Below are 26,264 nucleotides of genomic sequence, written 5' to 3' on the forward strand. Positions count from 1 at the left end.
AAGACGAGTATACGACACTTCTACCTATCTCAGTTTCTCTAATAGTAATGAGATAGGTAGAAAAAAAATGTTGTCTCTCTGTTTTGGCACATTTGCCCATGCCTGATTTAAATCTAGATCTTTATTCTTATTATTTATCATTAATTTCGGAAATTTCTTTTGTTATTGAAAATACTTAGTGGTGGAGTACATTTTGCACCTGAGAACAGTTGAGTTAACTAACGAGCCACAACTCGTACAGCCATACTAAAATAATTAGAAAACGCCTTTTTGTGCAGTGAAAACTTCTGTAGGTTCGTTTGACGATATGCAATATACTTATAATAAATAATATTTGGTAGGTTAAGAACTGACGAGTTTAGTACAAATCAGATTAATGTTTGTGTACATTAGTGTCCGACCGAAGCTTCGGTTACTTTCGGCAAAAGCAACTTTCGGCTTTGCTTTCTAGAGATGATTTAAATTACTTTTCTATTTTATACAGTAAAAGTTTTAAATAATTTATACATATTATTAATTGTAGCTTGTAGCCAATTTTGACCAAAATTTTTTAAACCATCGGTTTCGACTTCGGCCGAAGATTGTGGCGATAGTCGATTAATCGGTTTGCTAGAGATCGACCTTCGGTCGGACACGTACGAATGTATAGATGTAGTGTACATAAAATGAGAATTTTTGCGGACAGTATTATGCACTTTGTTCAAAAATATACCCCCTTCAGGACCCACAATAAAAGCGATTGTGACATTCTTACAAATATTGTGTAAATCATAATTTTAATTCAAAAATTATGAAATTTTAATTTTTAATATTACAGTTTGAATTCAAAATTCAAAATACATCAGTTTTAAAATTTCACTTCTGTCGACAGTCCTCATACTGCCTCAGTTTTATTATTAATTATTATAATAATATTTGGCGCGGTGTCGGTAACGGAAAAACTGCCTGACAAATTATAATTCATATTACTACAAGTAGATGAAAAATGATGAACAAAATTGTCTTAAAATGATTTAAAAATCACAAAATTCTCAGGTCTCGGGTACGTGCACTCGTAAACACAACAGTTCTCAGGTGCCAGGCGTATTTCATTCCAACCCAATTTCAAAAACAAAAGAAAAAATCCAAAATCTTGCAGTCTTGAAATCAAATTATTCGTGACGTTGCCCTTTCTAATACCAGAGTAGAACGGTTTCATTCTGATCGATATGTTTGCCATATGCATACTTGTTTTTAATGACGGTAATAGAACAGGCAATTGCACTGATAAACGCTCCATTGATAGTGACCTAAAACATAAAATTACAACTTTAAAAATACAATTCGCACAAATAAAATGAAAGGGAAACATACCTTGTAACTCCCCAAATAATTGTTTTGCCGAGTACAGCCCAAACAAAAATGGATACATTAAATTGAAGTCACTCGGTGTAAATTTTATAATTTCTTATTATGTTATAAAAAGTTGCAATAATTTGAAGTTATAATCGGATTTTAAATATATTTATACGATAAATTTTTGATTTTTATATGTACATCGCGATTTAAAAGTTTGTATTTTAACGATATACGAATCAGACTTATATATTCAGACTTCCAAGTGTTGTAGATGACTTTAAAGATTTAAAATTTATGAGAAAGTATTATGCCTCTTAAAATATTAAAAAATTATACCTAGCATATAAAATAAAAAATATTAACATCAATTTAAAAGTATTTCTAAAATATCGCTCGATCCATCGCTTAAAATTATAAACAGTTGAAAATATCACATTTATAAAACAACAAATTTTTATAAATATTTTGTTCAAGTAACATTTATTAAAGTTTGGCTAATTAAATAAAGCCAATCGTGATAATATTTAACGAACGTATTTTTTTTAATATTTAGGGAAAATCTGTTCTTATAAAAACCTTTTTTTTACTTAATATTATATCTTGGTATACATACCAGTGTGCATACGTGGTATTCTGAAGTGGGTAAAAAAGAAGTCAATAATTATGTCAGGAAAACATTCATAATTTAATAAGATTGTATCAGCATATTATTAAGTAACATTGATGCATACTAAAGTTATAAGACCCAACAACTATTCTACTTTAGAATTTTTTCCAATTTAGAATTTCGTTATATTTCTCACATTTTCCCTTTTGCTTTGTTTTGAGGATGGTATATAAATAGTTAAAATAATTTTAATTGAAACTTGGAAATCAAAGCTGGTGTAGTATTGAATGTTAGATATTATCCCAAATCTAGTATCCATAAGCTTGGGCTCAAGTAAAACAAATTTAATTCCAATTTATTATGATATAAAGTTTAGCTTTTATCTGATCGACCCTCAAAAAGATCCAAGACTTGTAAAAGAGTTGGCAAATCAAGCTGGATTTATTAGCTTTGGCTGTGACATTGGGAAAGGTCAGCTAAAAAAATTCGGGCCTCACTTCGATTCTATTGTTAAGATTGACATTTCCTACTTGAGTGATTGAGTGAAATAATTAATATGAATTATACTGTAATTAGAAAAATGACAACTATTAAAATTTTCAAAGTTAGTTTACATAAAAAGCCTTTCGATTATTATTACATGTAAACCAATCTTTTCTCGTTGCGTTATACAGTTTTTTCATCTTTTGATAAAAGTTTGAATTCTGATAGCTAACATAAAGTTTAATTTTCTACAAATTGCTTTCTATTTTTACTCATGATATTCCATCCTTTGCGGATGTTATCAAAATAAAAGAATGGAATAGTTTTATTTTTTTTTCTCAAGCAATAAATATTAAAAGGCAGAAAAGGGTATGATGTATTTTAGTTTCAGTCGATAATATATTGTTTTCTCAAATTTCAATAATTGACTATCAAAAATATTTTTGTTGGGTCTTCTAATACGACCTAATTTTTTTTTTCAATATATTTTCTAATGATATGTTTGTTATGATATTCCAAATAAAAAATGATATTAGGCGTTTCATTGATATTCGATTATTCAAAATAATATATTGTATTAAAGAAAATATAAATGCAAAAAACTTGTTTTTTGAGATTCGAAAGATAATGTGGCAGGATTCAATATACTCTATTCAATACTCATTCAAAATTTCAAAATCAGTTATGTTCGAGAAGGAAGGATACACATAATTTTATTTTCCGACACCGACTTGTGTAGCGTATCTTTGTTCATACCTTGTACGAGATTCAAAAGAACCTCCAAAATATGGTCGCATGTGAATATATGGATAATAGTATACAATGTAATATTAGAGCCCACTTCATTTCTTTTCGAATCGTAAAAAAGCAAATTTTTAATTTATCTCACTTGTGTCAATTGTTCCACGTTCCATAAGTCTTTAGTGATAGAAACCGTTATCCTTTAATGATAAACATCGCGCTCGAAACATCGTAGTCCTTTAATGTTGCATCGTAGGGTAAGTAATGAAACAATGTTTAAAACAAAAGTTTTTGAGCTCAAAAAGTCAACACGAAATCGTTACTGGTAAAATTCGGAATAGAAGGTAACTGTCAATTAGAAAGATGATTAGTAGGAGATAGAGAAAATCGTATACAAACTCAGATTAATTAATTTTTACAAAATTTAAATCCAATAGAAATTTTGATTATAAGGAAACGCTATCTATTACAGTAATTTTACAGCAGGTAATACTAAAATTAAAAAATCGTTTTAAGATATTTCGATTTGAATCCAATAACTTCTGTTTGAAACATTTTTCTATTTATAATATACCCTGAAGGATATTTTTAATTAACGAAAGACTAAAGACCTATGAGACTTTCTATAAAATTAGTTAGCAGGTTTTTACATAAAACTTCAACTTGAACCCGGCGAGTTTAGATATTGTGCACTTTGAGCACATGCCCTAAGGTTAGTTTTAAGAATCGTTGCCACTTTGCATGCCGGGAGGGGGGATTGTTTCTATACCTAGAAAACAAAATTAGTAACTACCTTGGAAAGTGTACACAATACAAAGGAAGCCGCAGTCAATAAAAATTCTAAGTTGTACACAAAATTCGAAAAAAGTTCGATTGAGGTGTTTTGGTGCAAGAGTTTTATGTTTTATTTTGTTTTCAAATATAAACACTCTTCCTGTGTATTCATCCAAATAAATATCTCAATAATAGCATTCCAGGCTATTTTATCCGTAATTCTGATTTTTAATCCTCGACACAAAAAGAAGGAAGCTATAAGATGAACGTGTGTATCTGTGTACCTGTCACGTATCTGTGTGTAGACAAGTATCTTTGCGTCTACGTATATCTGTGTATGCCTGTGACATTAGTTTTTTAAGGTGACTTGATCGAGAGTGTTCTTAGCAGACTACTTCCTCCCCGAAAGGAAACCCCTTCAAACACCCCAAATACCAATCTCCCCAAACCAATCCCCAAATCTCCTCTCAATAATGACTTTATTTCTGGTCGACTAATGAAAATTCCATTTTCTCTATGTTTGAAAAAAATCAGTTCTGTTTGAAAAGATTCTCAAGGAAAAAACCGCATTTGTCGAGAGTTTTTTAATTTTAAAAATTTTATTTTCTTTTATTTCAATTTTTATCTGCGATGAAGTTTGTGTTTTGCATACTTTCGAAGGTATTTGTAATTAAATGTTTTTCTGGGGAAAAAAAAACTTACGTCCCCCATTTAAACTTTACCATTGTTGGCCTTGTGAAACCACTTCATAAAAAAGTAGCCTTAATTGCCTGGAGTTTACTAAAGAACAGGTACAGATTAAGATTTTGTGTGACTAATAACCTGCTAACTAAAATGTATTAATTTAATTAACCTGTTTGACACATCTTAAAAATTGAAATATTTCAGTTGCTATACTATGAACATACTTGTAATATCCAAATCCGAAGACAATTAAACCAACTGTGGCCGCAGCACTTATACCAGCAACAATTGCAATCACATATAAACCAACTGCCTCTTTTTCACGATCAACACTGATTGTTGCTGGAACAATTCTAACACCATTTGCATCACTACCACGTACAAAATCACCATTGTATAATTTACGTTGATGTGTTGGTGTTGATTGCTGTTGATTTGATGTTTGTGATAATTGTTTATTTATATTATTTGTTGATGTTAATTCATTATCATTATCATTATTATTATCATTTGTATCGTCATCTTGATTTGTATCATCAATTATTGTATCATCATCATTTTCTTCATCATCAAGTTTTGAGTTTGTTAGGTCACTATTGTAATCTGTTGAATAAAAAAAATATTACATTACAAAATGTGGTGCATTTTAAAAATATTCAATTTGTTCTTAAGAAAATTCAGGGGCCGGAATTAAAAACGATTGACATTTACCCTTACAATAAAAATATTAATATTTTTATCAAAATTTCATCGCGTTATTTTATTTTTATCTGAATAATGAAGGATATATGTGGTTCACACTGATACACAGGGTATTTTTTTAAGTTAGCATATACTTAAAACTCGAAAAAAAAATTATATCGATAAAATTGCTTCAAGCAAAAAATTTTGGTTGTATAGGCCCACATCTTACGCATTGATTAAAGTTTCCTAGGTTTTCAGGCTCAACAAAAGGCTCATTCTCCTCCATAGCTGCTAATCGATAGATTAACACTTTAAATTGGAAAGTTATTTGTGATTAAAAAGGTAGCATTTTTTGTTCGAAAAATTTTTAACCCAAAATTGGTTTTTCGTATTATATAGTTTCTGCAAAATCTACGCACTCTTCGGAAGAAATTTTGTAATAAATCCAATAAATGTAGTTTGTTTTCTATAAATAGGTTTTTGTTCAAATTGAATATTAAAGCGTTCATCTGATGTTTACAAGTTTTAAATCAGAGTGATGATTTAATTGAACCTGAAAACTTAGAAAAAGTTCAATACCCGAATAACATGTGTGCCTTTGAAACTAACATTTTCCGTTTGAAGAATTTTCCCCGATAAATTTATTTTTCGAGTTTCAAGCAAATGAAAATTTAAAAAAGCACCATCTATGTGTTTCACTGTGGTTGGCTTTTCAGTTCAATTTTTCCTTATTTTAACAAATGAGATATTGTCAGGATTGTGGTGAAAATCCTGGTACCGTAGGACTAGGACTTGTAGATATTACAAAATAATCGGTTTCATTTCAATCAATATTTCGGTTTTAGTTATACCGCTGTGAAGCACAAAGGCCTTATCTTACTTCAACAAATGTGTTACCGATAGAAACCTGGAAACGTAGAAACTGATAGAATAAAAAACGGTTATTACAGACATGGACTACACAATTCCTTCCACGTGGAACGTTCCATATTTTTCACTATGTTCTTCTACTGATTAAAACTAGTCTTTACTGATGTAAACTGTTGACGTGGTGTTAGAATTTTGTGTATTTGCATAACGAATTAATTTTAGTTTACTATAAAAAATTATTTTTCTCTCTCTATGCAACCGCAAACTAAAAGGAAATAACCTTTATCTTTTGTGTAAATTATACAGAAAGACTAAGTGGATTATTTTTCACCGTAAAACGGGAAAGTTTTTACGCTTGGATTATATTGTTACTATTTATATTAAACTTAAAAGGCCAATAGTTTTAGAGGTTTTTTTAATTTTGAATTCAATTTTGCAATACATTTTTTCAAAGTGAACTCAATAATAAAGTTTTTCTTCTAAAAATAACTCTATATCTTCCTTTGTTGAACCATTTAGTTTTCATTTAATTGAAATAGTTATTTATCTTTTATAAATAGACATTTTACGAATAAATTAACATAATAATTAATTTATCTAATTAAATTGTACTGAATTTAATTTTGTTTTAAAAATAAATGACATAGATATTCAAGTGTAAATCGAGAGAAAAGCATTCAAGGCATTTCCCCATCTAAAGGATAAAGAAGCCAATCGACTTTCCTCAATTAATTAACTAATTACCACGCAAAACAGTTGGGTAGTAAATAGTCAGAATGGAATAACGAGTAGGTATCCATCCAGTAAAAAAAAGTACAGCAATTAAGTAAGCAAAACACGCAATAAAAAATTAATAATCATTTAGTTTAACTCATGAAGATTTCATTTTGGAAATACTCTTGGAAGAATAGCAATCAAATGCATATAGATAAGGTATTATTCATAAATAACTAATAACAATTGCAAAAAATGTTGTAAACCGACTCGGCTTACTGAAGGAGAAAACATGAAATTTTTTTAAATATCCATTTCGGAATTAGCCATTGGTTCATTTACAAAATTTTCTAAAATATTTTTTTCACCGCACCTTAAAATAAAAAGTATTTAAGAAAATTACACAAATTGGATTTTTAAGTAAATTGTGAATTGTATTTTAACTACTTAAGTTATAAATTAGTCGGGTTTAACAACATGCTACCATTTTTATTTACCTGCTAAAAGAGTATCTGAAGAGAGAATAACACAGCCACCAAGGCCGATCGCTAAATTGGACGTCTTTTATGTGATGTATATCCCTGAATCGACGTCATATTACGGGGAGGGATTTTTTTAAACTGAGTTAAATTAAGTTAAATTTCTTTAAATTTTTTGTATGTGTTATAAAATACAATTTACTTAATGTAGTTTAAAAAAAATACTAATTCAATTGAAAATATCTACAATTTATGTAATTTTCTTAAAATGGTTTTTATGTATTTTAAGATGGTAACATTTACAGTGCTTTCAAAAGTGCACATAAGCACAACTTTAAAATTGATAAAACTTCAATCGGCTCATTAAAGCATCGTGTTTTGGGGAATTCGCACTTCTGGCATGTGGACCTTAATATTATTAAATGTTAGAAACTTTATTTACCTGGTATGATTGGTGTCTTTAAATTTAAATAATATCTTGGATCAGATGGGTCAACCGCAAATGGTCGTGATGATTTTGAATTTGTTGCTGGTGGATGATCAGGAAATCGATAGTAAAATGCTGGTCTGTTGTCATGCTGTTGATTATTATTGTGATTTTGATGGTACAATCTAGCTCTTTCTTTCATATAATCTGGTAGTCGACGATATGCATAATCTAATTTTGGATAGCCCGTATCTACGTCTGAAAAATTATATTATAAATTAAAATATTAACATACCTAATATAGTAATTTATAAGTACACGGAGGAGCTACTGCTAACGTGTCCAAATTATAGAATCTTTAAAAAATATTTTTGCTAAAAGTATCCTGAAGCAGTATTCTTAGAATTTTGGACACCTAATTATTAAAATTAAAATTAATTTCCAAAAATCGGTTTAGTTCTGAAAATTAAATTTAGTTAATTGAATTAGTTGATACTTTATTTAAAAATAAAACTTATCGGGTGTAATTAAAACTTATTGGGTGTAGTAACAGGATAATACTGCAGTTTCCATTCGAACAAGGAACTCGAATTTGAAACTTGAAACTTAGTTGAAATGTAAATTGTTTAAAACATCAAATGAAAGGTTGGCGATAAAATATCCACAATCAACATCACATGAACTGGCAAAGAAAACATGTTGAGATATGCTCGTTTGCGTATCGAAGTTCATGGCCAACACTATCAAGAAATCCTGTGAACTAATGAATGTTGAATGATCTTATTAATAGCATTCCGTATTTACTACTTTAAAATAAAAACTATGGCCTCATTTAGTTTAGCTATTCTATAAAAAAAATTTTAATTTAAGGTCTCCTTTACGGCTACTGACAGGAGTAAAAATCTAATCTAGTAAACAAGAATATAACTTTGAAAACGAACGTGCAAAGTAGAAAAAAACTACGAAACAGGAATACAATCATTATCAGTATTTAACAATCAATTTGATATCTACTAATGATCTACAACGTGTCCAAGAAGTAATCAGATACAGAAAAATGTTTCAAGCAATAATTATTTGTATCGAATCGGACATTTCATTGTCACCTTAGATTGATTTCAAAATAGATTCGGCAAATGTAAATTGAATGTTAAAAAAAAAATCAAAAAACTCAAGTTGGCGTTAAAAATGCACTCCAAAAACACTTTCTCAGACCAAACAAAGTATCAAAATACAAAATTATTTTCGTGCATATAAAGGTTTGTTTACGTTCAATATCTGCGCAAATCAATTTGAATTTAAAAAATATATTTCAAATAAAAAATGAAAACCTTTTATGAAGAAAAACTCTCATTTAGAGTTGTCTTATCTCATTCCATTAACAAAAGCGAGCTGACCTTTACCTGTGAAGGATAAGGTTCAATCCAAAGTGCCTATAAGTCCCCTTCGGTACAAACTATTTTTGCTTGAAACATTTCTCTTTATTTAACTTACGTTAATTAGTTAAGGATTTCTAAGACATATTGTATACAGAAATAGGTGCTAATTAAGTTTAATTATGGATACAATATAATTCCGATTTGCTATGATGGTCAACACTATTTGTAACCTTGTTTTGAATTCTATACACGTGTCAATTAAATTTATTGAAATTTATTAGAGTTACGTGTGTGCCTTGCAATAGAATACGTAATTATGTAGCTCATTTTCTAATATAAGACACACATTTTTTTTCGTGTGTGGTCATATTGTTCAGAATAGTCGACGACTTTAGTAAAACGTGGAATCCTCCACAGATTCAATATTTGTCAAAATTTTTCCGACTGTGACACAATAGTAACTAGCATTAAAGATGTACGAGCACCAGGGCAATTTTGGAGGGTTGATTTTTTTTGTATGAAGTTGGACTAAGTCTAAATAAATTCTGGGAATTTTAGGGGGGGGGGGTTGCCCGATTATTTAAATAAATAAATAGATTTCTACAAAATAGGCGGTGGAAATTAAAACAAAAACTTTTTTTAATGTTAAAATATTAATAAATTATTGAAAACAAAAAATTCCGTTGTGCCTGACTAACTAAGAATGTATGAGCACGGTAGTGGGACACAAAAAGATATATATATACTAGCGACCCGCCCCGGCTTTGCACGGGTGCAATGCTGATACTAAATACACTACAGAAAAACTGTGAACGTTGTATATAAAAACATAGCGGCCCGCTCTGGCTTCGCACGGGTATAAAATATATAGCCTATGTGATTAAAATCGACCCAGTAGTTTTGATTTATTCATTACTGCCCGTGGCCCGCACGCGTTAAATTTGGAGTAAAACAATCCCTCTTTCCCTATACCATGAAGATTTCCTGCTATCTTTGGAATATCTAAATTCATACACTACATTTTTACTTATTCACTTTTTACATTTTTAACTATTAACCTCAAAAATAGCAGTACTTCTCCACTATTTAATGGATGTTATTATACATATAAACCTTCCTCTTGAATCACTCTATCTATTAAAAAAAACCGCATCAAAATCCGTTGCGTAGTTTCAAAGATTTAAGCATACAAAGGGACATAGGGACAGAGAAAGCGACTTTGTTTTATACTATGTAGTGATTTTCAATTTTGATGGTTAATTATTTTATAGCTTGACAATAAGGGGTCAAAAGTAAGAATAAAATTTTTCGATATCTGAAGTAATTTTCAAAATATCGAAAATTGGAATTTTTTTAAATTATTTAGCTTTTGATATTTCGAAAAAACAAGGCAGATATCGAAGATTTTTATTTTTATTTTTCGTCTTCGGAGGTATTAATTCGGCGTAAGATTGCATTATAGTATTATGAACAGAGTCAATTAGATTGATATTGGTGTTCGGAATAACTCATGCTGGATCGAAATCACTTCTTTATCTATAATTGCCCAGTACTTCCCGATCAACAAATACTCGGTTAGTATACCCGGTTCTGTACAAACACTTTCAAAAATTGTATGCTGACTTTATATGTACAATAGGTATATTGATTTTATTAAATAATAACAAAAAATTATTTTAAATAGGTATATGAAGGTACCTTTTGGGTTATTGACCCACGTGGTAATCAAATGCTCGTATTACTACAATTAGGTAGACTATTATAGTCATATTACGAATACTTAATTTGTTATCACCTGCCATTTGCATAATAAGTGTTATTATCTATCATAGAATATAATTTAGGGGATACAAATCTTCACAATATCGTTCACTACACAATTTTTCGTTTTTAAATCCGTCATAGACGTACAAATTCTCGGCGTGAAAGGTGCCAGATCGTTCAAAAAGTGGTAGATAAAAATATTTTTACAGCAGTAGTTCCAGTAAAAGAGTTATACAATTTGTACTTGTTCAAAAATCACACAAAAAACTATCGAATTGGTTAATCGATACATAGTGTAAATTATAGTTTAAAAAAAATAAAAAAACACGAACTAAAATTACTAATATTACTAATTACTATTAATATTACTAGGTTTCGACTTGACGACCTTCTGTAATATTATTAAAGTAATAAAGATAAGATTTTCGATCTTGGTGACCTTAGTCAGGACACTAGGATAAAATTATGAAATTATTGTGATGCCATCAGACCTTTGCATGTGTGCAAATTTTCAAATTAACGTTTATTGAATGAATATCTAAGACTTTGAGAGTCTTGAACTGCATTGAAATTGATCCGAGAAATTACTCTTCGTAAAGGATTTTGTAAGAAATTATCTTCTATATACCAATTGTTATCAGAATTAGAGATAAACATTTTCCTGTGTTTTTGCAACTTTCTTAGTTTTAATTTTTTTTTAATTGGGAAAATTATAAACTAGATTTTTTGTTTCGTAATTTGATAGAGCTCAATTATTTTGGTCTAAAAAATAGGATTATTTTACCGATTAGTCGAGTACTTTCTATGGAATCGTCCCAAAACTTAAATGAAGCAGAGAGACAGAGACATTTAGTCAAGTATTATCGCTAATACTAGATTAAACATCGAATTATTTACTTCATTGGAATAAGAAAATTCCATATGATCACGCAACTCTTATATAATGAATCTTTACTATAATTTTATTTTGAAAAAGAGTGTAAAAAGAAATTTTATTGGTCGATATAAATAGCATTGTTATAATAATTATATTTTTAATTATGTAGGTACTTCAATAAATTTTTTAATCAAAAAATAAAACCAACTTCAAAAAAGGTAAAAATGATTTTAAAACAAATAATCCTATCAATAATTTCGTTGTAAGTAATTACATTTTGAAGTTAACACCAATGAATGATTTTTTGTTTGTTGTTAACTCTATTTTTTGTAAAAAACCAAAGTCAGTTTAAATTAAAATTTTTCTTTTTATTAAAATATCTCTCTTTTAGTGGTATAATTTTTGTTGAAATTTATATGAAGCATCGACTATAAAGCATACACTATCTATTTTAAAATCATCAATTATCATTACAATCGGCTCATAATTATAACAAAGATATCGCGTAACATACATTCAAAAAAATACTGCCGAATTAATAACCTCTTTGTTTTTCGTCGGTTTAAAATAAACATAGCGTGCTGATTTATAAGAACTGATTAATAACAACTTTCTTTCTTTCATGTATAATTTATTTTTTTTAATTACACACCAAAATCTTTAATATAATATTATGGATAACAAAATTTTCTTACTCTCCCATTAGTCTCAGTTGTGCTAATATGGTCTTTATTTGAAGAGGAAAAGGGCCATTTTAATCTATAATGGCAAACAGCTCGTTTTGTTAATAAAAAAATAACATAAACAAAAATTATAGAGTTTGGTGGGGGATATCATGTTCTGACATCTGATTGGACTTAGTTCTTCGGGTTGCTTTAGTAGCCAATTTAGATTGTAAGCGATTCTAAAACTTTAAATTAGAAAGATGGTCCTCATAAAAAACTAACATTTTTGTTTAAAACATGATTTCGAAAACGTTAGCTTTCGGAGGAAATGCAACTTAAAAATATTTAATTTTTTGCATTTTATCGAAAGATAATATGCTTAAAATTGATTAATAATTGTTGGCCAAAGTCATGGACACAAGCGAATCTTAAATACTTTTGACTAAAGTATTTTTCGGTAGTTAGCGTGTTTTCCTTCGATTAATTTCCTTGCAACAATGGTATTTTTTAAGGCACATTTCCTCCGAAAGCTGGAAAAACTATTTTCGAAGAAATGGTTTAGATCAAAAATGTTTTTTTTTTTAAGAGGATCAATGTTCTAATTTAAAGGGTTATTCTATCTTTTACCGTTTAGAATCTAAATTGGCTATTAAAGAAACCCAAACAACTAAGTCCAATCTAATGGTAGAACATGATATGTCGCCTATTAACCTCTGCAACTTTTTTCTCTTGATGTTTCTGCAAGTTAATTTTTGATTGGTTAACTACAAAACGAGCTATTAGTCATTACCTATAGATTAAAATGACCCACCCTGTATATCAATTGTTATAAAATATGAATTATTTTAATGGATAAAGTTTTCATTGTCATCGACAAAAATAATTTTACGCCCACGTGTTGTTATTTATATCTAGAAAATTATGAAAAATATCGTCATCGGTCAATTAAGTTATATATCAAAAATATAATTATCCAATCGACCGTTGACTTCAACGAAATATATAAATAGAATTCCTTTATTTTACCAAAATCGTCTAGTAGTTTCGAAGAAAGTAGGCTGTTACTTACGGACAGACAGACATGAGTGTGATCCTATAAAGATTCCGTTTCTTTCTTCGAATGAATGCTATCCTAAAATTATTCATGCACATTTATGTGAATAATGTAAAAAATTTTAAAATAAAATGATAAATTGAGAAATGTCAGCAAATTATTAAAGCAATCACACATATAAAAGTAACGAAAGGTTTTTTCATTTAAAATGATAGACCTTAAAACTCAAAATAAACAGTTTATGAATGAGATATCATATAATACATAAATTAAAGGTTTGAAACCTCTGACCCAGAATCTGATCTGATCGATTTGCCTGATGAATGAACAGATGAATCAATTTAGTTTAATTAATTAATTTATTTATTTTTATTTTTTGGAAGGTAATTAAATCGAGAATATTCTTAGCTATGTTTTAAGAAAATCTGCTCAGTCGATTGGTGAACATCACTTCTTTTCTAAGTGTAATAACTATTAAAACAAAAAAAATACTGTTCTTCCGATTAGGAGCTACGATGCTACAGACAGACACGTAGATACACATATATTATAAAGATATGTTAAACTTACAACACCCCTCGTTGTTAGTCGGGAGCTAAAAAGTTTTTTTTTTTACTTGAAATAACATTTTATGGTAATTCATGTGATGCATAATATCATCTAAAAGTACCCAGCAGTTTTTCCCGGAGGCAGAAAATTCAATTTTTCAATTATTCTATCGTATAGATTTGGTTAGATTTCATCGAACTGTTTTTGCTTATTTTTATGGACAATCGGATAAATCTCACATTCAAATGACGTTCCCACGATGTAAAATTATTTATTTGGTTGATTAAAAGTTTGTTACTAAACAATAAATAAAGAATCGATTCGTATTCATATCTAATGGCAATAATGTGGTAGGTAACCCAAACTAAACACTCCTTTTGATAAAAAAAAGCTCAATAATTTGCGTATTGTTGTATGAAGATTTTCCCAATATTAATTATAATTTGATATATCAAAGAAAAAGTAATTATGAAATCTTTTTTACTTAATGTTTGATTAGATTTAAAACTTCTATCATTTTAAATGAAAAACCCTTTAAAAATATATCTTTATCAGTATATAAAAATCATATAGACTTATTGATCGAAATAAAAATGGAATAGTCTAAATTTTACATAACATTGAAATATTTTAAGAATTAGTTAAATTACCTTCATCATTAATCCATTGAACTTTGCGAAAATCTGAAACGATAAAAGTAGAAGAAACCATTAATATTCCTTTGATAAAATCTTTTTCATGTACACCTATACACAATACATAATGTAATAAATTATTATAATGTGAACGACACCAGTTGTCAATTTAATTATTCTAGAAATGGTCTTTATTTTAATTATTTATGGTATCCTATTACGTAAATCTTTTGATTAAGAGCACAGGTAGACAGATCCATTTATTCAAAAATTATATCTTCGAAAAAAAATCCGTAGACGAACGGAAGAAAAAAAATTGCTTGATTTGGAAAAATTCTTTTTTTCGATTTTGTTGTCGTCTATTTCGATAAAAGTCATTTATAGATTTCAACCCAAAAAATAACGATGGTTCGAGTAATTCCGATTTGACGATTTTTTAAGTAATTTAATAGGGACTAAAATTAATCAAAATGTTCAAATTGTCCCCACAAAAAAGGGCATGAATCCGATCTTGTATATTGTGTTTCGTTATCCATGTGAACTTATCACTTAAACTGTGATTTAAAAATGATATCAGTGAAAAAAACTCGTGAAAAACAAAAGAAAAAAGTGCTATTTTGGGTATACTAAGTTTTACCAGATTCTGGTATAAAAATTAGTTATTTCAACCCAACTAATAACTATGCATTGACCAATTTCGACTTGACAAATATTTAAGTAATTCCATATCGAATAAAATTAATCAAAATATGTGAACGAAATGTTCAAATTGTTCCCCCAAAAATAAGTTTATGAATCCGTTCTTGTACATTCTGTTCCGTTATACTTGTCAACTTTTCACTTAAACTGTGATTTTAATAGAAAACAGTCTAGCCATTTTATAAAACAAAAGATTTTATCATTTTAATATTGATTCTTAAATAACGTTCACGAAGTATATTTCACTATATCATATCACTTAATCGCTATATCAACAAATTCTCATGTACAGCAACTTCAAATAATACGTAGTCAAATAGATTTACGCTATTTTACAGAATGTAATAAACAAAAACTGATATTTAAATTTTGACAATTATTTAAACATATTTTACTCAAAACAGTTAGTTTTAACGCTAAAAAGGCTAAAAAAAGATTGACTAAGAAATAAATGTTTAAAAAAAAAATGCTTTTTTCTAGATAAAGAAGCTTATTACAAAAATAACAAAGTTTCATATAAAATTTCAGCCCCTATTTTACACCCTTGACGAATGAATTTTTTGAAAATACTTAGTCTTATAGTAAACTTTTGTTTTGAACTATAAGCTCATATATCATTTTTTTACATTTCGTACTTCAAAATTTCTGAACAAGTTTCGTACAAACTTTCAACCCTCATTTTAACCCCTTATGAATGAATTTCCAAAAATCGCTTCGTAGTGTACACTTACGTCATTTTCTTCGAATTGCACACTTTGTGTACAAAATTGCATGCTTCTATACCCAGCGGTTTCAGCTGTGTGTTGATCGATCAGCCTGTCAGTTTCTTCTTTTATACATATAGATAGATGTATGTTAAATTGAAAAAATTCATCAATTATTGGGTAGATTTTGACGTACCTACGCTAATTGAGATTTAATATGCAAAGATTTAGAAAAACTCGAATCACAGAGAAATTCGAATAAATTTCATTAGATTTGGAAACTGACTAGAGGTGGCAGAAATGTTCGTTACTCTCTGTAAATTATAGTACTTAATAAAAATGATAAATTGAGTCTGCTTCCATGTTGTTTTCAAGGTTTTTTTTATTATAGTTAAAAAAGTGCTTTACATATTATAAAATTTCTAAATTTATGGGAAAAAATAAATACATCACCTTACTTCTATCATTGCTGAAAAAAACTATATATAAATAGATTACCAGTATATTTTCGAATTGATTTCTCAACCTAAACCGATGTTTTTAAGTATATAACGCGGAATTCGCTATTGGCAAGAATAAGTACAGATGAATTTTTACAATCGCTTTTCGTCTTTTATAAAAGGTAATAAAAATATAAGTTGTAAAAATTATCGCTTTCTTTTAACCGCATTTTCAAAATCACACTCCCCCTTTGCCCTATCCTGTTCATCATTTCTCACAAACACCCTATTAGCTCGGTTGGTTAAAGCTTAACCAATTCCGTCCGCGGTATGCTTAGGGGAGCGGGTTCGATTCCCACCGTCGCAACAAAATTAATCTAATTAATAGTTGTGATGGGCTGGTGTAGTGCATGGTATATGCATGAAGGAGGTGCACTCAGCCTCTGAAATAGAGGAGCTGATAAATGAAATTATCAGCGGAAAGGTGGTAAAACACATATATGGTATCACAAGGGGCTCTATAGCCTAAGTGTGTCCTTCGTGGACAGACGATATAACCTAACCTAACCTTGCCCCATCCGGTTCATCATTCCTTTGAAAATTATTATGTTTGAACAAGTAAATATTGCTTTATTTTATATAGAGTCAAAGTCTTTCGATTAGTATTCTTTTTTTTACGATACTATGAACCATAAGGACAAATTACTGGTCTAGTTATCTTAATTAAAGGGAATTGAAATAAATACACACATGCCAAGAGTCGAACCGTGGGTCTCTTGGCTTCTTTCTTGGCTGCTCTTGTATATTCTTCAACTCAACGATTTATATTTTTTTATTTATTACCATTTTTTAAATCTTCTTTAATTAATAAATATTACTTTCACACCTTTTATTTCAATATTTAGAAAATAAATAAGGTAATAAAAAATTTGATTGACAAGCATTAATGGAACATGGAAGTACATAAAATTTAAAGGATAACCAAATAAAAGAACGCATCGTATAACTAGAGATAAAAAGAAAATAATAAAAATAATATATATAAACAACAAATATATAAGTAATACACGTTCTTTCAATTTTCTTTATTGCACGCAAAGAAAATATGATGCATTGACCTTGGTAATTTTAACATTGTAATTCTGACCTGAATAACATTCATCACCTTGATTGTATGAAAGAAAATTTCAATGACAATCGATAATCATAACTGTATTATCATCATTTCCTTACAATTTTCTTTATCTATGCCGAAGTTGTTGTTATAAACTTGAATATAAATAACTGTGCTATAATAATTTGCTAATTATGGACCTTGTACTTAATGGAATTGTAAGAATTTTAATCGTTTTTATTAAACTTTATAAATAATTCAGAGATATAAATAAAAAAAAGCGTACCTGGCAAAAGAAAATTGAAGGGAGGCTGAATACTATATAGGGTGTTTCAAAATTGCAAGACACAAGATTCTTCCTAAAATGATTAATTGGGTTTTCCAGCTAAGATATGCTTTATTTGGCATTTATAATAAGAATGCATATCGTCGATAAACAATATATTGTTCACAATAACGCCATTAGACTTCAATAGTTTTTAGACATTTACGTGGTAACACCCCACTTTCTAAATAATTATTGAAAACATTTAAAAATTAAAAAAGAGGCGTTTTTTCAATTTTTTACCTTATGTATTTTGCATTTTAAAAAAACAATTCAAATTTACTTCTAAAAAAGTATTGCGTTCAGAATGACATCAAACCGTGACATACGTTTTGTATATGCAAGCTACAATAATTTGCAAGTTTGCATGTTCTTGTATTTGTAAGGTTACAAATAATTAGCCTTTCATATGGCTTGCCGTATTGCCCTCAAAGTACATCTGATTGGTGTTTGTTGCCACGTGGCCGGATGTATAATTTTAAAGATTTTATTTTTTTTTAACTAATGATAATCCTTATATTTTATAAAAAATAATTTTGTGTTTTGTTATCTACATATCATGAATAATCATTAGAAACTTTTATCCAACCGATTTATTCTTAGCGGACAGAAGCCTATAATGACATATGTTTAAGTCGCATTTCCTCCGAAAGCAAACGATTTTCGGAAACGGAAAAATGTTTTAGATTAAAAATGTTGGTTTTTTTATAACGATCAACTATCTAATTTAAAGTAGTATTCTATGTTTTACCTTTTAGGATCTAAATAGACAATTAAAGCAACTCGGAGAACTAGGTAAAATCTGATAATAGAACATGATGCCTCCCATCAATCTCTGCAACTTTTGTCTAAGGTATTTTTTATTCGTTAACTTCAAGAGAATTGTCGAGTGCCATGATGATACTTCGTTTCTTAGAGTATATTGTACACTACTTTACCCATAAAATGAGCCCTAGTTGAAGTCCAAAAAACGCAAAGATAACGGAGTAACATGCCGCTAAAAATATTGTGAATTTCAAAAGATATAAAAGGCGTTGCGTTTTCTTTGTTTAAATTCGCGTTTAAAATGTGTTAGAAAATTCTCGTGTTTGTCGAGCAATGGGTGGGCACGGCCCATCTTTGCCCTTCTCAATGATAATTGGTGCAAATAGATATAAAATAAATGTTCTGATTCCATAATATTATGAAATGTGTAAGCGACAAGTTTAATGTGCATGTTGTTTATTATATAGCCTTGTGTATTCATTATTGATAATAAATTATTAATTAGAACGGAAATAAGTATAATTTGAAGAAAACAAAGAGCTTTCTTAGGCTATTTTTAGAACAACAAAACATATTTATGTATACGCTTACTCTGTCCGTGACTTCACTGCGTAACTAACAAAATCATACAGTTAGAATTTCCCCTTATAATGTTGATGTTAAAAATTATAAAAAGATCGAATCATAAGACATTTTATATTGAAATTTTTTCCGATTTGTTTCATCAATTCACTTTTTTTATATCCTGTATATATGAAAGATTTATCAACGTAAGGTTTCCAGTTGTTTGTATGTCAATCTGTCCGCCCGTGGATACGATAATTCAAAAACGAAAAGAGATATCAGCTGATATTTTTAAAACGTGCTCAGCACGCAAAAAATGAGCTTAAGTTGGTAAATGAACAACATAGGTCAAAGTCCTGGGTCCATAGGATCTATCTTGTATACCTTTGAAATATTTCCTCGTAAACATAATTTTTAAGTTGGCAGGTAACTTTCACCAGTGGTAAAAAATACTTTCAAAAATTAAAAAAGCAATGTTTTTTTAAACATTTCTTATTTTTAAAAATAATGCAAGCATTGGCATTCAACACTTTCTGCTGGATATTTCATCAATTAACTCAGTCAATTGCTTGTTTTCACTTGTTTTATCATAAAATATGTCGAAAGCGGTCAAGTATTCAACGATTTTTATGTATTGACTTTTAGCACAAGGAAACCTAGAATCATTTGTATTTTTCGCAATATTTTAAAAGTTATTCCAGATTTTACAAAAGTCAGTTTCTTCAATTTTCCTGTTCCTACATTGAGCATACAAATAATTTTCTTCTCTAGAATACCGAAAGGTATTTAAACAAAAGAGAATTTCTATTAGTACTATTAAACAATGATAAAAAAAGATAACATATCATTCAATAGTTGATATCTAAGATATAAATGGTCCTACAAAAGAAACAAAACATACCAGACTCAGGCTAAAGGCTAATTAACCCCAATATTGGTAATCCAGGATATTTTTTCAAATTCTAAATCCAAAAATGTAGAAAAAAGGCATATAAAACTGTTTACCTCTGATTTTCGATATGTTTCGCATGTAAATTTTTATTGTATAAATTCGATTTTACAAAAACTTATTAGATTTTATGCTTAATTGTTATCCATTGAATTTTTGGACTACAGAAATTTTTGACTTGTTGCAAATTATGTTAAAAAATTATAAAAATATATGTTGACTTTATACTATAATTCAGAAAAAAATGACATGAAATTTATTATAATTTCATTGCGAATTTTATAATTATTTTTCAATAGATTTTATTATATTTTTCAATAGATTTTATTACATTTTTTAAAATAATTTATTATTTTTTGAAGGCAACTACTTTTTTATTAATTCACGCACGATTATCAACTAATAGTAGGTACACTCACAAAAATGTCTATGGCAATTTTAATAACTGCTTTGAAAGGTGTAACTATCGCAAAAGCGGACAATGACGAACATGATGTAGGGACGGCACATAGCAAGGAGTGGCAAATATTTTACTAGAAGCTAATTTATTTGAAATTTTTAATACTATAAAATGTCGCATGTAGGTTTACAGCGACTAAAATAAGAGAAAACTATACAAATAAAAGAAAAGTAGAAAAATTTTTGGTAAAAAAGCACCCGGGCGGTTCCCTAGATTGATTAACGATGGTTAAAAAATGTGGCAGTCAACTGCGTAAGGAAAAAAGTAAGTCCACCACTGAACTAACGTACAAAGGCTTAGCAAAAATACAATCGTAGTTTGTGAAATTGATATTTAACTTCATTTGTTATTCCACAAAAAGTTTGGTGTTTTCACAAGCAGTTATATAAAAATAGGTATACTCAATGTCACAAAAAATGCTCGTTTTAAAACATTCTAAGTGTTACTATTATAACATAACATATGATGCGTACGCTTAGAATGTTTTAACTGTGGCACTTTTTCTGACAGTGAGTGTACATATTACAAATTCGTGCAACAACCAGTTTTAAAATCAGCAAAAAAATTGTATAAATCAAATGATACGCTTGTTCTCTATTATTGCTACTTTTTTTTTCAAATATATGGTAAATTAGCATTTTTTTAACAGTGTACCATGAACTATGTATGCATCATAGTAATCGCTTATCAGTTTAATATAGAACAATAAACAACAGCATTTCCTGTATTATTAAGCGTTATCTACAAACAATGTACAGTGCAAATATCAAAATTTTATATCATTCTGGAAAAAAAAAAGTTTTAATAAAAATACTTTTTTAGGGACAAGGTTTCATTGTACTAAAAAGTAGAAAATAATTTTTCTTATGGGTCATTGACTTTGTGAATGATAAAGCACTTCAAGCTTTTACAAATAGTGGGCCATAGGAAAAATTATTTTTTACTTTTTACTAATGTAAAAGCTTGTCCTTAAAAAAGAATATTTTATTTAAAGTTTTAATTAAAAACTAAAAAAACACCGTATATCAAATATGGTGGAAGCGATGCGAAAGTCAGATTATATTTACCATAAATTGTTTGGCCACGAAAATTAAACATATGTGCCAAATTTCAGCTCGATATTTTTAGTGGAAGATTATGAAATATTGATTGCAAAATTTCAGGTCATAAATGAAAGCTTTTAAAATAGGCTGCTATTTTTATGCACGTTTGAAAAATGCCATAAATTTTAAGTAAAATTTAATTTTATTTGAATTTTACATATATAATTTAATCAATGTACTTATTCTAAAGACAATAAGGACTATTTGTACGATTTTTTGCTATTTGGGTGCCATTTTTGTGACAAATTCGATGAGTGCTTCAAAGAAATTAGACAAAAACTAAGAGGAAATGATCAAGTTGAAGTAGTTAAATACTTACTCAACAATTGCACTGTTTGCACGGCACAAAATACATTCATGTTGTCTAAAATGTTCTAATAAAGAATTAGGTATTTAATTTGAGAAATTACCAAAAATCCTATGTACCGAGTTGATTATAATTATTATTAAATAATTAAAGTCGATCAAAGCCGTTTAGTCTCAAAGAACTCGATGATAAACGAATACCACGTGCTATACTTCTTTGTAGGAAAATTATTGTCATATAATGGGGAACAGGGCTCCAGCAACGATTAACTAAAGAGATTAATATTCATAAACCATCGTAAATAGCAATATCTTTCAAAAAACTAAAGAAAGGTACTACAGTTTGTCCTATATTTTTTGGTCAACATGTTTTTAATGACCACTTCGACCAAATCTACTTCGGAAATTTTACATTAAAGATATATAAAATCTTTTCTATGAATTTTTATAAAAATTGTACAATTTTCCTTATTGAACAAAGAAGAAATTATAATCGCTATCAAAGAGGAAATTACCAACCAAAATTTACTATTGGTTTCTTTTATTATCTTTTCGGAGGATAATCGGATTTTATCAAAATTCAATTGTTAAAAAATAAAGTAATTTTTAGTTTAGATAAAAATGGTATTGGACCTGATGATTCTTATTTCTTTTTTACCTTATGAGAGATCAATAAGATTCATATTTACCATCACGCATATATAATTTTGGTTACGCTTACAACCAATTACCCTCAGAAAGTGGATTTCAAGACATCAATAAAGTTGTTTTCATTTCTTCTTCACGTTTCAACATTCCTATGTAATAAACAATCTCTCATTGACCTTGCATCAAAGATATAAGAGTCACAAGCTCGTTACAGTATAAATAATTTTTGGTTGACCTGCCGAAATAAAATACTAATTTCACCACATTACTTACAGCCGGTGAGTAGATTTCAGTTTGAAAAGTACTAGCATGTCAAAAATTTTTATGTGGCTCGTCTAGAGGATGTTACTATAGATTTAAGGTGCTACAACTCCTTAATTCTGTTTGATTTTCATTTTAACGAAATCTTTAAGTATTAAAGTCAAAGTTATTCAGCAAGATTTTTGGGCTGTTGACGAGATATTGTAACCCAAGTTTAATTAAACTATTTTTTCTTGTAAATTTTAACCGATACAGACTTAAAAACTAAAAAGACCTGGAGTCGCTCAAACATTTTTGGGTCACTATCATGACCAGTGCGCGATTTTTTCTACATGTATCCTTATAACTGTATAACTTTTCTACATGTATCCTTATTTTTTTTAAAATTATGTTTATTGTATGTATTTGAAGTTTTTCGAAAGAAAAAAATTGCAAAGATAAAAATTGTATTCAGATAGAAATTTTCATTTCAATTTTATTTTCCCCATTAATATTTAAATAAGTGTCATACTTATGATACAAGATAGTGTGAAGATGTAATACAATAGATGAATAGACGAAGAATAAAGAAGTTAAGCATAGAAAATAATAAGAGTATAATGAAATGGGAGACGATCACAACGTGATCGATGAAGACATATTCTCCTCAATTGTATGATCATCTTACATACCTAGTCAAGTAAGATGGCCACTCAAAATATTTTGTAACGTACATAGTCATCATAAATAATAATGATGTTTTATCTCGGTTTGTTAGACACATCGTAAAAATAGAGCTCCTTATTCATAATCTGATTGATCCGACATATCGGTCAGAGATGACTTATTGGCGGATGAATCTGATTATTATTGGTAGCATCGGATAATTTGAGGTCGGATAAGAGTCATAAACCCGCTAAAGAACCTAAACAATCACGTGCAAGATATTACTGGGTTTGTTTAATGAATGAGTAATGCTAGATTGATACGCTTGAATGAATTTGGATTTGCCGACTGAATACAGGAAAACAACTTTTTTAACAATATGAGGATAAAGGCAAGTTTTTTCAATGATCTCGTAGTTTTAGGTATAGGAGCTTTGGGCATTAGCCCGCACAGATTATTAACTAGTTGTATTTTAAGCGGTACAGACTTTGGAATAGGGTGAATTTCGAAGACTCAAAAATTATATTGTGCAAAAAATGTGAGTCATTGCTGAGCACTCGTATTGATATTAAATTTTAATGATTTTCAACTTTGCAGGCGTTGCTAAGCACTGTAAATATTCATGTTGAATTACAGCGCATTAATTACGAATGGCTTTGTCGACTGTTGCCTTCAGCAACCTGGCTGCTTGCTACACATTGTTTAAATTCAAGCGCCACTATTAAGCAACCCTCTATTAACAGGAATTAGACAATCCCCTAATAGTAGGAATTTTTATACGTTTTTGGTACCATAGTTTTGAAATATTAAAAGTTATAGGCATTCTATATTTAAAATTATCTATGCTATTATCTATTATCCGGTCAAACTAAATAAAAGAATTCAAGAAGATACAAAAATTTACACCCGGCTAAAATTTGGTAGGATTGTTCAAAATATCATCAAAAAATGAGATGTTCACCACCGTTTCTGAGATATAATCATCCAAAAAGTTGGAAGAGTTGGTTGTTAGGAAAAAAAGTATTCAAATATCGATGAGGACTTTTTAGATTTAATTTATGATGATGTTTTGTTCAATCCTACCAAAATACATACGGTGCGAATTTTTGTACTTTCGGGTGTTTAAATTGACTGGATAATACAACAGTTTATTCTTTACACTTCAAAATACTCCCTAGTAAAAAAAAAACTTCAATTTTTTTTTCTCCAAACATGCCTTTGAATCCTTATCATCAATAATTGTATAAACTAATCCAATAAATACATTCAACAAAAATCGCAGACTGTTATACACTCACTTACACATATGTAAAATAATTCAATACCAAATGATTTCCCGCCTACGTTTTAATCATGCGTATTTCTTCAATACACAATAAAAACCATATACCCAATCCACATAAATAACTTTACGTTCAAAAAAATTGTAAATAAAATAACAGACAGTGAATCTATAAACCATATGCTATCGAAAATATTCGATTATCAAAAAATTTACCCATAAATTTTCTTGAAACTTTTTTAATGACTCGAAGAATTTTACATGATATTTTATTTTTCTTTAATTACAGATTCAAATTCATTAAAATATGCAAAGCTCTTAGAAATCGAAAAATAAAATTTTTTACTGAAAAAACTGGGATAAATTCATTAAATATAAAAAGGGGGAAAATTCATATGATTTGTTCCTACAGGTATTTTAGGTCATTGGACTAATCTAAAATCGTTGAATTCTATGATGAAATTTTTTATACCCAAACTTTTAATATCCCAAAATAAAATAAATTTTTTTTTTTAATTAAAATAAAATTTATGTATACAAATAATTAAATTTACATAAATAAGTACATGGATCCATAAAATTGAGTGACGTAATGAAATCTTTATCAATGAATGGACACAATGGTAGAGAGTATATGTAGATACCTACCACATCCATCATATATAACATCTGTATGTTCTAATTTGTGAATGAAATATGAGATTATGAGAAAATTTTACCCAAAAAGAAAATTATTAAACAAACCTGGAATAAATTCGTATTCAGCATCACAACAAACACTAAATAAAGTTAATATACCACAAAAAAATAAAAATTGTAACTGCATACTGTGAATAAACAGAAACTTTAATCAACACAATAAATTTTTGAGTCCTTCACCAAATCAAAAATGTTTTAGCCCCAAAAAAAAAAACACAAAAAACTATACACAATCCATATGGTTGGTTTTATTTGATAATTTTTATAATGATTGTTTATTATATTTCTGTTCACCACACTTTTCCTGATACTGTTGCCATATTCTGATAGTGTTTTATTTGAACACATATATACAGTTGAGTTTTAACGCGAGCGCACAAACGATCGATATCACTCACCCTGTGTATATATGTGACAATAATTCCTATTGGATAATACACCGTTGACGTCAGTATGTACAATAAAACGATGTAGAAAAACACATTTAATGATAATACCCCACACATATACGGTTTAGTACTGTGTTACATATATATGTATATATATATATAGGTATTATATGTTTCGCGGACGCAA

At 28.8% G+C, this 26,264-nt stretch overlaps 1 protein-coding gene across 1 annotated transcript in view; it reads right to left on the reverse strand.

The window, feature by feature from the left end:
* LOC123295770 overlaps window positions 1-25,998 on the reverse strand; it is a 104,094-nt gene extending 78,096 nt beyond the window's left edge. The window contains exons 1-4 of the mRNA XM_044877218.1: window positions 25,734-25,998; window positions 14,740-14,772; window positions 7,817-8,059; window positions 4,852-5,230 (exon numbers count right to left, since the gene is read on the reverse strand). Of these exons, the coding sequence (XP_044733153.1) occupies window positions 4,852-5,230; window positions 7,817-8,059; window positions 14,740-14,772; window positions 25,734-25,815 (737 nt within the window). The 5' untranslated portion in view covers window positions 25,816-25,998. The remainder of the gene's footprint in view (window positions 1-4,851; window positions 5,231-7,816; window positions 8,060-14,739; window positions 14,773-25,733) is intronic.
* Between the last annotated feature and the right edge of the window lie 266 nt (window positions 25,999-26,264).

Source organism: Chrysoperla carnea, chromosome 3, assembly GCF_905475395.1.
Source record: "Chrysoperla carnea chromosome 3, inChrCarn1.1, whole genome shotgun sequence".
NCBI lineage: Eukaryota > Metazoa > Arthropoda > Insecta > Neuroptera > Chrysopidae > Chrysoperla > Chrysoperla carnea.